Below are 14,219 nucleotides of genomic sequence, written 5' to 3'. Positions count from 1 at the left end.
ATCCCGTACGTCTTGAGATCAGGGCATGATTGGAGGCACTAACTAGCTTCAGGTTCTTCCTTGACTTGTGGATGACAAACCCTTTCTCCTTAGTGAAGTCTCAATGGTCAGTATTTTTACACTGAAAAAAAAGAGAACTCTTTTCTGAAAAATTCACAAAAATCAAAGAATTCCCTGCATAAGGCTGAAATGATATCCAGAACTCACTTCATTTACCTCAGTCTTTATCAAGGAAGGCTTCCTCAAAATACCTGAACACAGAGAGATTAGTAGAAATGGAATTTTGTTTCGTATGCAAATAGAAATTTGTGAAACTAGATTACAATCATAGATTACTTAAACACACAAATCTCTACACACTCTTGCATAAAATAATGAAGAGGTAGAAGAGAAATAAACATTTGATTAAACATATTAAGGATTTTGAAGTATGACTGTATCTAGTTTTATGAATGTACTAAGGTAGTCTTTGAATGAGAATTATCAATCTGTATTTGTAAGAAGCCATGACTGTATATAGTGTGAATGTACATTAACAATAAAAAAGACTGTATTTAAACAAAAGCTGGTCTTGTAATGTGTTGAACTCTCTTTCAAGATGTAAAAAAATCTGAGTATACCAGTTTCCAAAGAAAAAAACTCTGAATGAATGAAAAAATTCACACATTTAACAGCAGTAAAAATGTTATTCCAAATGAAAAAAAAAAACACACTTGGTAAGAGGTAGAAAAATTTTATTAATTAAACATACGGCTTGCAATTAAATTAATTGACTTTTCGAAAAAAAATATTTTGTTGCAAAATATTCCTTATATGGAAATATTAAAGATAATGCTACTGCCATGAAATTACAAAGCAAACTTTATACTTCAAATTGTTATTTGAAACTCCCTAACAACAGAAGAATAGCTAAAATTGAGAGAGATTTAACTGTAAAGTTGATCATTTGAACAAGGATATCAACATGTAAAAGGCCAAAAGATCCATGACATCTACCTACACTAATAAGAGTTTGCCTTTTTCTGAACAGAAGAAAATACTGGTTTTTAAATTTATTTCAGTAAAAGTGGATCTGTGTGTGTGCCTCTCTATATATGTAAATTTATATATTTAAGATTCATTCAAGATTTCGGTTTCATTATGTTTCTCTTTTACAGCTAAGTGTCTACGTGAAATCTCTCAACTGTTTATATTTGAGCTAGCGTAGTAATACAGCTATAAATACAGAAAGCAGCAAGGTTATATCATACTTTATTATATTGTTATTTTCAGCAAGCATGATCAGAGTAAGAGGCTGGCAACGGGAAGTTTCTGTGTTCCAGTCCTGATTGTATCACTGAGTCAACGTGTCATTCATTCCCTCGTGTTCTGTCAACCAGTTGTAAAATGTGTGAGAACATATTCTGCACTTTTTTCCTTAAGTGTTTTCTAAATTTAATCTGATATTTTTCTGTGCAGTGTCAAGATGATGTTAGTTCTCCCTTCTTTAGTCAAAAAAAAATACACAATTAAATGTGTTGGTAAAATCTTTGTTCATACATTACATACCTAAAAATTTTGTCAATATGCATATATACCTATAGCTGTATATAAATTGACATGCTCATAGTTATATCCTATGGAGACTTACTAAGAATACAATACATGTGAATTTAAGTCATTTTTATTGGCCTATGTTACACAAAAATAGTTTTGGTTAAGGACAATTATAAACTAAACATTTGAATTCATATTTAATTTCACTGATGGAAAGAAACAAGAGAAATACTAAAATATTTCTCACCAGCAATATGTACAGTGAAAATATCTCCAAGTTTCTTTTGCTGATCCAGTAAGAAATTGAAAGCATCTTTTCTAAAAATCAAAGCCTTCCCAAGATAAGGAATCCAGCCGTTTATTAGCGGGGGCTCTCCAGTCTTCCTGTTAAAAACAGAAAAAAATAATAATCAAGAACTAACTTTGGCATGAGAGCAACTCATCTTTATATCTATTCATATATTACACTTAGACCCAACATCTACATATATAATCCTTGCAATGTATAATATGTTGTACAGAAAGTTCTTCAGATATGATGGCAGGTTAAATCTAATCACACCTCTGAGCACAGAAGGCTCTGTGTGGTGATTAGGAAAAATAAGTGAGAGAAATTGAGATGCATTTAACTACAGGTCGTCCAGTTATTACCATCAAGTTATGAACACAGAAAAATGACATTCAGTAGAAAATCTCCCAGCAAAGAGACCTCTCATTTTCAATATTTGGCTTGTCAGAGGAAGATGTATTGGAAGGCAATTATGACAGATTTAGGTAAATAGGACGCTGACATACCACACAAAAACATAGCCTTACAGATAATGTTTTAAGGATTTCACTTTACCAGCACAAAGAACAGTTACCATTCTAACTAAATATCTTTAAAATATAGGAAAATAATAGAGGGTGAACATTTACCATAATAAATCTTAATCTCCGTATATTTATAGACTTCTAAGCTAGAAATGTGTGTGAAGAGTTTAAGATCAAATTCTGGATAATTATATTTGCATCCCAGTCTAAAAAAGCAGCCACAGTGTGTTAGTTACGTTTATGGAAGAGTATAAAGTACTGCTTAAGATTCTGATAAGTTACATTTTTCTTTAAAAAGGAAAAATGTTCCTACACTGCCCTTTTCCTGACTGCAAGTAAATGTCTTTCCTTCCTGTTGGTATTTAGTTGCTTGAATCTGATTTACAACAAAGAAACATGAAGCGTGCTTGCTCTGGAAAGGATTAAAACAAATATTCACGAGCAACTCTGCTGCTACATCCCATCTGTGAAGGTGACTTATACTACATGCAGAACAACTCATTCTGATTAAACACAAGATATTTACTAGCTTGGATCTAATCAAAGATCAAGGGATCACAAGCTTTACTACTATCATACACAGCATGGATTTTTATGTAGCTGGATTAACCCTATCATAGTCACATACTCTCTTGAACTCCTGTAACTGAAATGAAAAGAAAAAAAGGTAAACACGATATGCTGGATTTAATTTTTTTATTCTCCCAATTAAAACTTTCTCATGAGGAAATGACAAGCCAAGGATATACACTCCTACTTTTAAAAGTTGCTATAAATTTAATTCACAGATAAACAGATGTGTCCAAATCAATTGCATATCTTGATCTCTTTCTGTTTAACTGACCACTTATTCTGAAAGTTAGTTTTCAAGAACAGCCTTTTGTCCTCTGGAAAACCAGTAAACCTGATGGTCCAAACCAGACAATCTCACAGCTGACAGGTTTGCCATGGTTTTTTTGTTTTTTCAGGTTTTGTGGCTTTAGGGTTTTGTTTGTTTGTTTTCTGGTGCTGGGAGTGTGTTGGTGTTTGTTTGTGGTTTGTTGTTTTTTTTTTTTTGAGAAGGTGGATCCCCTCTTTTTTCAATACCTCATATAAACCACTGCATTATCCATTCTCTAGTGGTCTAATAACACCACTGTTTACTCCAGTGGTCCAGAAAACTTTCTAACGGTTAATTCTGTATTAAGTGAATACAAGAAAAGAACTAATCTGAGATTACACAAGAGGGATCACCAGCCCAGGAGGCATAGCAGCCCACTCAATACCCTCAATTATCCCCTCCAAGCCCATAAAGAATCTGGATGATTTACCCATTTTTTCCCCCCCCGACTATTGGGTCCTGAGAGCGGCCTCCTTTCACTTCCCGGGCTGGACACTACGACCCGTAAGTAGCAACCTGACAAATATTTAGATAGGCTTTTTGTCATCTTCTAATTGGATGCATCTAATTTCACCCTCCACGTTCTGTCATTCGGTCAGAAGCTGTATTCTTCACAAGCTCTCCGCTGGGTAAAAAGGAGGCAGCTCAGAAATCCAGGGGAAAATTAACTTAATGCTCCAAGTCTGCGGGATCACATCAGGGAGACATTTTGCTATCGCAAAGACGTGAGGGTCATCGTTCGCTTCAGACATGTTTAGCTCAGCAGCAATAAGCTTAACACTGTTAAACACCATGTCAAGGCTACGCAGCTTTCAGAGGAAAATATAACACCAGTTCAACTTACGACCCACAGCAGACTGATAACAGAAATGTGTCTTCATTTCTAGCTTTCCTTCTCTTTGGAAGATGGAGGTCATCTTCATGACTTATAGATGTCTGCCAACACACAGCAAGGAAAAGAGCGCTGTGGATATTCTGGTACCTCCCAAAATACAATGCTTCACTGCACAAACTTTTCATCAGCACAGTTCAGCTGACCCCGGCTGCCTGAAGGACTTTCACCCGCATCCCAGGTACCTCCAGAGGTTCCTGTCACCTTTAGGTGCTACACTGAACCAGTAACAAAGCCCACAGAAACTTTTACTGGTTAATTAATTAGTGTATGAACTTTAACTCTGGACTCACACTTCACAGCCGTTGTGAAATTTGATAATTAGGCAAAGTATTACAAATGTTCATGTCTCATGATACAATATATAGTTGTACAAAATGTAAAATACAGCTAAGAAATACAAAAGAACAATATGAAGTGTTCCGATGGCAATTTAAGATTGCAATGTTTTTAATTGAAGCATTCAGAACACCTCACCATATTATGTTTTATTCAGTCCTAGTTTAACTGCTTACATTCTAATTCATTTAACACACCTTGTAATATTCCCAGGCCTTTTTAGCCCACATTCCTGTTTTTTACAGATTGGGCTGGTTTGCATATATACAGGAATATCTTTACTTATCTGAGAAGCCTCTCTGAAGTCAGTAAGACTTCATGGACACATTTCTCACTTATGTGAGTGAATTTTGCAAATAAAGCATCAGCAACATGTCCAATGCAATCTATAAGTAGACAGATCAGTTACAAAGTGGAGGGAAAGCAACGTCGTTGTATCATCCATCATTGTTAAATGGATAATTTCAAATGGCATTATGCAAAAATCAGCTGGCTACAAATACAGCCTGTAAACAGAATTAACAGATTTTGATAACTGTAATTTTTCTTTGCTTTCACAGGGAAAAGATACTTCATCGTTAGCAGGTAATGAAGTTGCAATGTCTAGTCAATCAAAGAAGGAAAGTTTCGGTGTTTGTTTACAGTTTCCTTAAGGGAGATTTTTCAGCTCAACCAAAACACAGAAGTCACTCAGGTGTGATTATTTAGATACTGAGGTAAGGCAGTATCAAAAAATGTGGATGTTGTGCCCATGTCTCACTTATTCTAAGCAGCAGTGATGCAACAAGGCAGGAAAAAAAAATTGGCTACAACAAAAATTATCTGCAAAATAGATTAAAAAATACATGTTTTTAATTCAATGTCTCTAAACGTTATGTTTTCAATTACTGAAAGGGAATTATTTGGGAAGCCCAAATAAGGTAATTTGCTAAGCTCTCTGAACATTTACACTTTTTTAAATTGTAAAGAAAATACCCTGAAGGTTTACCAGCAAATTGATTTCATCAACATTATCTCTCCTAGAAATATTGTTCTTTATAAAAGCACATGAGACTATTCTTTTGCTGGTTGAACCACTTCAACCCCTCTGCAGTGTAGGGCACAAGCTCAGCGTAAATGAGAGGAGAATCCTTCTCATTTCACTGGTTATTTGTATTCCAAAGGAGCAGATGCCTTCCAAATTATGCAAAAATCCACAGCGCATCTTGTACTATAGCAGATGAACAGGTTAATTTTTCTTTTTGCACATAATAAATCATAAGTGCTTTAACACCCATAGTCGCATTTCATGAACATAAACCTTCTGTTTAATAATGTCTGTTTACAACTAGAATCAGACATACAGTAATCTCTTGCCTGGGATAAACATTAATCCAGATCTGTCTAGAAAAATTATACAATTCATTACCATAAGTAATCTCTATTGTGCCCTGTGCTTAACCTTCATCTTTTTTCCTGTCCTATAATCTTGCAAATCCACTGGTGATGTATGATTGGCATCTGGTGCTAACGCAGCCCTCGCTGCACACAGCGCAGCTGAAAAAGCCCGACATGAAGACGTCACTCTGCGGGGCACCGCCAGTTCAGCTGACCACTTCTCAACAACTTTCACCAAAGGCTGAAAAAAACCCATGCAAGCCAGGGAGAAAAGGGTCTAACAATACTGTTTTCCACAGAGGGGCCATTTTAACTTTCCATAGTTACCATCAACAAAAATTAAAGGTATGGGTCTGATTTTCTCATAGCATCTCTGGTCAAACTGTCGTATACCTCATCCAAGCTGGAACACACTGTGCCGGGGGACTTTAAGGAATGGAAATGGACGGGTACAGAAGTAGAACAAAAGCTATTATGAACATGTCAAAGCAGTCTGAGATTATTCACAGGCTCGATCACAATATTTAAGCAACAAGACATGACAGACAGTGTCTTTCCAGGGGCTTATGAACACTCTAACTGTGAGGAAAAGAATGAGGCCAAAGGCTTCAACCCCAAGAAAGGTAATCCCCAGAAATGTGGTGTCTAGAGTGTCTTCTTGTATTATGAGAGAGAGAACAAAGGAAACTTAGGACAGGACAAAGCCACCAAGTCTATCTTTCTATTTTTTTAAAATTTAGCAGTTACAGTTTTCCCCTCAGATCTGCTGATAGCATTAGGTGCTTTCTATCTATGAGCACAGGAAAAAATATTATCTTACAAATATTTGTCCACAATACCATTTTTTGATACTTATAAAATTATGCATACCTTAAATACCCCATCTAGACTACCTATCTCAGTGACCACCTGGAACTCTAAATTTTCCAGGTTGAATACATGCACTATGAAACAGCATTGTTTGCAGAACAAGCCAGATGAGCAATTTAGCAATATACAGCAATCTTAGCAATCTTAGCAATCTTCTACCTTTGAATTCTCAGCCTAAACACTTCCTACAGAGGTAAGGACTAAACGTTGTGCCTACCTGATCACTGTTTGGAGGCTCATGTGGAGTAAACAGATGCATCAGGCCAAGTTTCGACAGAGAGATGCAGACAGATTGACTCAGTGAGGAAGAAGAAACAAAAGCCCTTGAATGGAAAAAAACTCATTCTGCCATTGCCTATAATTCTGACTAGGTAAAGTGATTTCACACTTGGTACTGATAATCTCCTCTTTTTCATTAGAATAAAGATCATTTGTAAAAGAAAAGGGAAAAGATTGAGAAAAAAGTAGCAAATACACTTTTGAGAACACCAAGCAGGGAAGAGTTTATCTGCACTCCCAAAAAGAGCAGTACAGCAAAGGCAGACTCTAGTGGTGATGTGAGACAAACTGGGAGAAATGCTGATGAAAACAAAGTAATCAGCGAATATTTGTAGTGATTTTTTTTTTTTCCTACAGAAAAATTAAATAATCTTGTTTAAAGTTTTTCATGTCAAGAACTGCTGGGATTTTAATAAAAATACTTTGAATTTTTTTTTAACTTTCTTTTTTTTTTGTAAAAGCATGTGAACTTTTTGTTGTTAAGAACTCTAACTTGTATTCAATTCATCACAAGAACCTCTTCTTTCTTCCTGTCTTCTACGAATTTTGTTTGCATCATCCCCATATATATAAATATAAAATATATTAAATATAAAATTAATTAAATATAAAAAAAATACCAGTACTCAACAACTCGTTCAGTAGCTCTGAAGTATCGCTCTCTAGGAAATCATATTCCATTGCCATTTTTTAGGTTACACTATCTGAACAACTGTAGGTCGACATTCTAAGTATCACCTGTACTACTGCATTTCAAACCTGTGTGTTGAAGGGCACATCTACGAATTCAGCCACGACTTGTATTAAGTGGTTGGGACGTTGCCTATAAAGCCAAAAGGTGGGTAAATACCATTGTGGGAAAGTCATCAGAACAGTTTAAAAATGGAAACCCTCTGAAAAAGCTCTTTTGGTTTAGGTTTTATCAGAGCCTGGAAATTCCCAGGAAAGTCCTACGCAAAATGTAAAGTAAAATTTCACAACAGCCAGGACAGGAATCATGGCAAAGAGAAGACCTGGGCAATGTGACAATAAGTCAGCAATATTAAAAGTTAATATAGATTCAGGGCATACGACCCCACCCTTGAAATCCTACTTTGTTTCTGCTCTGGGTGAGGTCAGTGACAGTAGCCATGATCACCCAACACTTTCCCTGACCTAGACCAAGGTTATTCTGTTTTACATTTAAGATCACTTGCCCAGCCCAGGGCTTTTCCTTTCTTAATTCAGCTTTAATCAAAGAAAAATAGGCTAGGAAGGGATGATGAGAGGCTACTTGTTCCATGTCTCATATCCCGGGTAGGGTGCTGTGCACTGATATTTTCTCTCATATTTGTCTATGCTATTCTTATAGATACTCAGTAAAGGAGTCTTTACAGTCTCCCCAAGCAATCTGTCCTCATTACCAGGAAGTTTCTCCTCACATATAACCTTTATCTTCATGTCATACCTCAAGCTCACTAGTTCTCATTCTGCTTGCGAAGGATAAGAGAATAAATGATTCCCTTCGCTTCTGCAGGAGCACTTAATGTATTTAAAGGTACTTATCATGTTCACCCTTATTCTGCTTCAGGTTAAAACAACCTCAATTTCTCCCAGTATTTCCTTATAACTGTTTTCTAGACCTCTACATATTTGTGTCATTCCTCTCTTGATTTTCTGACGTTCACCCGCACCTTTCTCTCATGCAGAGTCCTGCGCTGAGCTCAGCAGAGCAATTACCTCTTCCATCTCAAGGGCAATGCACCTGACTTTGCCTCCCAGCCCAAACTTGGCTTTCTGTGCAAAATCACCACTGTCTTGATAAAAACCCAGCTTGGGAACCATTACAGCCCTCAGCCTTTTCCCAAATAAAAGGTTGTGGTCCTGTCCAGATGCTGTTGATTAGTCCTCTGTGTTTTCCAGTTCACCATTTGGAATGCTAATTCCTCCTTTGCGGTCTTGCAATCGCTCCTTTTTTGGTATTACCCACAAGCAGAGACACTTTTTTTCCTGTATTCATGTGAGAAGGATGAGATAAGAATACGAAGTCCACCAGTATTTGCTTTTACTACTATAAGGAATATATTTATGTTGCCCATTAACTGACTTTACCTAAGAGAACCCAATGACTCTCGCCTAATATCCATCTCTTTCATAAGCCATTTCTGTACTTTAATATACTGCCTCACTGCAACACATGTTAAAACTGTACGCAGTAAGTAGCTCATAGTAGGAAATCATATTAACCGTCTGGCCTAGAAATGACAAGTAAAGTGTGGATAAGAATGTCAGCACTCCCCACAGAAATACAGTCAAACATGCAGAAATCATTCCTTATGTAATAAAGAGCAAACAAATAAATTCAGGAAATCTCAGAAACAGTGGTGGGACACCATCATGCTTAAAAAAACCTGGTAACAAGGAAAGAGAATTTTAGATGGAGAGATACTTCATCTTCTGTGTGTAGCAACTGTATTTTCTTTGAGTATGTAGTATATAATTTCAGAAGTGAAAAAAAAAGTAAAAATCAAATATTATTTCCTACAAAACCGTATGAATGCTGAATAATGCAGGATGTTCATTAGAGAAAAGCAGGTAATGAAAATACACCCTTTATTTCATGTAACTGAGTTGTCCAAAAGTTTGTGGTATTTTTTAAGCCAGATATTTTTTAAGTTCTCTGTAATCACTATAGAGAAAAGCAGAGAAAAGGAGTGAAAAGGCCTTCTGGAAATATTGGTCTTTAGTAATGATACAGACAGGTTAGAGTCGCTCACTTTGGTAGCAAAGAGAGGATGACTCTCCTACATTTCCCTAATTCTGTCATGTCTCTTCTCACTGCCACCCTGAATGCTGATCCCTCTCCGGGTGCCTCCATGGACCTGCCACCACCATTCAGCCCCTTTCCCCACCCACTCTGAAGTTCTTTCTCAAACCAAGCTCCTGCTCAAATCCAGGGAGCCTCTGCTCTCACCTCCTGCACTATATTCTTAGTCCAAATATCATCCTCCTGGTTTCATCTTCAGTCAAGTCCCTTCTTGAGTCCTGACCACCACTGGCACCACAGACATCATGCAATGGCACAGAGAACGTGTAAGGGCTGTTGGTGGGGTCTTGTCCAGCTTCCTCACCATGCTCTCCTGTTCGCCTGTACTCACCTGTTCTCTCCTGTCTTAGATGGAGATAAGAACAGACTTTCTACAGTGTATGTCTACACTGCACCTTGCAAAATTCATCTTAATTTGTTGGATCGACTAGTACCAGTAAAATCATTCCCTCTATTTCCCCTTCCTGGGAATATCAGCCATTTTTAAAAAGCACAGTTCATTCAGAATGCATGTTTCTGTATGTATGTAAACACAGATTATGTGTATATATGCATACTTATTCCTATATATGCACACACATATGAAAATATGCAAACATAGAGTAACTTCACTATCAGAAAAATTGAGTGGTGGTACATTTTTTTGTAATAGTAACAATAAGACATATCATGAATCGTATTACAGAATTAACAGTCAGGGCATATATGTTTTGCTTGAAAATGTATTGAAAAATTCCAAAGGATAGTCTAAACAGTTGAGTAAGTACAAAAATACCCCAGGTACCTTATTTAGTCCACTTACTTGTAAACAACACTTGAAGGTGAAATGATATACTGAGAGAAGGTAACTAATCCTGCCACTAGTGCAGATATCGCAGAAAAACACAACTGAATAGTGTACTCAGGTGAATGTTTCAAAAGCCTTAATGTTTGTAAGATGAATGCACTATTAGTAGGTCTTCTTGCTTTTAAAGTATTACACATAGTTCCTTCCCAGATCGTTGTTTTTTTCTCTTTTTCCTTCTTTCTACTGCACATGTTCAGAGAAACAGGCTTGTAACTGGACAATCCAGTACACATTCATTCTCTGCTGCCTCATCTCCTGTCACCAGCCTAGACTGACATCTCAGTTTCTCCATCTGAACTGATTTTAATTATCTCAGCAGAGGCTACAGGTGATTTATTTCAGCAGAAAGCATGTTGCAATCTGCAGTCTTTGTCTTTTGCTCCTCACTAATTGCAACAAGTCTCTCCTTGTCTTCTCTCACCCTAGACGATCTTCTACGCTCTTTCCTCACATCCTTCCTCCTCTTCCAAAACCTCCCCACTCTGTTTTCCATTTCACTTGCAGCCTTTCCCTCCTTCTCCTTTTCCCCTGAGCTCTGCTCCGGCACTGCCTCTGCCTGCAGTAGCACACAGAGGACTTTCTCAAGCCAGACTTTCTCAAAGTTCATAGTTGGGTAAGTCCTGTCCCTGTCTTAACTTCAGCTGTCAAAATTAGGGGGCAACAAATCTGATTATCTGCAAATTTATTTTTCTAGGGCTGGTTAGTATTACCACATGTAAGAGCCGAGCCCTTCCACAATTCATGCTACATGTTATGTGACAGCAATCCCACTGAGTATCTAGTCTGAAGTGAGTGGCTATGAAGCACAGACTTTTACTGAGCATTTCTGGGCAAGACTAGCCTGAACCTAGACCTCTCTTTATGAGGGAAATTCTTAGGTATCTTGAAACATTTTTGTTTTTAAAGATTTAAAAAAAATATATTTACTTCCCACAAAACAGCTGTTATTCCATTTTATTTAGCAAATACCAGAAAGAAGATTGTTGCAGCCTTCTCAGGGTGCCCACAGCTTTTCCTAGGATGCTGAAAGGCCTGATGAGAGGGACGGTTGTGCCCTCTCCTTCTTGGGTGGATTTGTGGAGCCTCTCATGCAGACACCTTGTGATCTGGGTGGCGAGTCCTGCGTCTTACAGGCAATCTCTGCCCAACCTCCCCCTGGGGTGCTCTCATCTGCTTTTCCCTCTCCTGAGCCTAAAACTCTGCTGATTCTGTAACAGAGTTAATATGTATTATTTTAAGAGCTTCAGCGCATTGTCTGAAAACAATGGTTTGATGCTTGGAAAATATATTCCTTTAATTGGTCTGCAGCTGCCCTTCTTAAATATTTATGTAAACTCTATTGTGTTCAAGGGCACAAGGGTTAAACCTAAACGAAGCTCCTGGCTTTGTATTTGTGTGACTTCTCTGGAATGTACAACATCCTTGTTGGTTTTTGGTAATTAACTAATTCCATTTTTAGGTAAATCAAGAATATATTTTCATTCTGCAGTCATAGAGAGTTAAAGTATTATTAATTGAAGATCGTAAGATGGAACAGTAACTGGGACATTATAGCTCTGAACATGTTTTAAATCCCTCTGCTGTGAAAGATGGAGTAGAAAATATAAATACAATTCTCAATTTCTTTAATTAAATTGAGTAAATGTCAACTTGGGGACTGTAATCAGAGACATTACAATTGCAAATGAATACTTGTTTTACTGTTTTCCTATGTTGTTTCCTGCACAAAATAATACTTGGGTTATAACAGGATCATATTTCTGAAGAGTCCAAGACTTGCCTGTCCTAGATTTACTGAAACAGATTACTTTTTAAAACAAAAACCAACCAACAAACAAAAAACACAAACAAAACCAAACCCAAAACAGATATAATCCAATTGCATAATTTCCTACCTCCGTTCAAGAGCATAGGATAGATCTAAACTCCCTGGGACAGGTAACGCTAATTTCCATTTTCCTTCAAGTAAAAGGCTTGAATTTGAAAATCAGAAATTTCATTTAAGAAACGTTCCATATTTTCCAGCCAGTGATTCCATCTGAGTACTATTGCACCTGTTTTAAAGTGCCACATAACTAACTGCTGAATCCCAAACAGCAGATGAGGCAGCTGTCTATACACAGGACACAAAATTCACAGAAATTTCAAAGTTTCATGAAATCTTAAGAATTTAAAACATTTCTATTGGGGAGATAATGAGCTTTACAGGTTCTAATTAAAAGAAAGAGGATGCAGCCAAAGAAAGGGATGAACATTCCGGACACCTCATCCATGTCAATATTACTGTGCAGAAATGGATGCAAACTTAGGACTGTGGCCTGGTGGCTCACCCACTCACCATTCTTGCTGAAAAGCCCCCGAGACTGGCTGTACAGCCATGCATCTGGTACAGAAAGCCAAGACTGTGGGCAGTTTTTTAGAATACACTCAAGGGTGCCCTCCCATGCGGCTTTGCACCTCAAATTCTGTCATACAACTCATGCTGGAAAGACAAAAATAACTCAGATTTCTTCCTGTAAGGGCCTTAATATTGCTTGCCAGAAGATGGCTGGGTCTGTAGAAGCCTGAAAAATCCTCTAGCTCAGGTTGCCAGTGAAGCTGATGTAAGATGCTGGGTCTAGTGAATGCCCTGGACATCAGACCCTGCTGGGATGAGCCACCTCTGATAGACCATAGATGCAGCTCACAATCTTATTTCCATCTGTACACCTGAATCCAAAAGCATGAACTTCCCATTGTCCCAGTATTTGAACATTTGGAACTCAGCCAGGTTCCGCAATTTTTGCTTGTTCCAACTGAAAGCCATTGTGTCTTACAAGTGCAATGGGCTTTTTTTATATCAAAGGGTGGATACCAAAAGCATCATAAACCGATGGAAAAATGTGCAAAAGATGGACTCACTGAAGTCAATACTAGCTTTACTATTCAGACTAATTGTGAAAATATTTCATGCCCTGTGCTGCATCAAGAAGCCAAGTATGGGGTGCGTCCTGAATGTCATATTAAAACCTACATGCTGTCCCGTTGTTCATAAACAATGGGTGATATCATAGGGATGATGAGGAGTGCATCAAAGGCATGGTCAAAGGCTGCACTGGCTATTCTGAATTTTGTTTTGAGGGTAGGCAGGAATCCTGGGTAACAGGTTTTCCTAGCTATAGCTTTACCTTGCTTATCAACTTGAGTCAAATTTAAGTTCTCTATCACTAATAATTGTTCCATTTATATGCTGTATTATGTACCTTTGGCTTTATTATTTTTCAATTAGAAAAAAAATCCTAAGAAAATGAAAATTAGAAATGAAAGGTTATCAGTAAAAAATTTTAACATTTCAATTCCAAGCATTTGCACCATTCTGATCCAATGTAGCCTTCTGTTAATGACACATCTGTCATTTTATTGACACCCCTAAACAGCTTTATTCTCTTTTCTAATTAAGAGACAAAGCTGATTATGTCAATGTATGAACTGACATCTGAGAGCTTTTGTTATAATGTAAGAAGCAATGAATATGACTATTGTTATGCTAAAACAAAAAACTTGGGAATTTTAACTGGAAAACCCAAGATAGCAAAATATA

At 37.2% G+C, this 14,219-nt stretch overlaps 1 protein-coding gene across 1 annotated transcript in view; it reads right to left on the bottom strand.

Moving 5' to 3' along the window:
* The window catches only part of CYP7B1 (cytochrome P450 family 7 subfamily B member 1), a gene marked incomplete at both ends in the record, with an annotated part of 120,729 nt that overhangs the window by 16,304 nt on the left and 90,206 nt on the right, over positions 1–14,219 (bottom strand). The window contains one exon of the mRNA XM_080338731.1: positions 1,784–1,920. Coding sequence (XP_080194857.1) covers positions 1,784–1,920 — 137 coding nt within the window. The remainder of the gene's footprint in view (positions 1–1,783; positions 1,921–14,219) is intronic.

Source organism: Nesoenas mayeri (genome assembly GCF_963082525.1).
Source record: "Nesoenas mayeri genome assembly, chromosome: 2".
Classification (NCBI taxonomy): domain Eukaryota; kingdom Metazoa; phylum Chordata; class Aves; order Columbiformes; family Columbidae; genus Nesoenas; species Nesoenas mayeri.
Note: the sequence above shows the minus strand (reverse complement) of the source record. Positions and strands in the feature narration are given on the sequence as shown.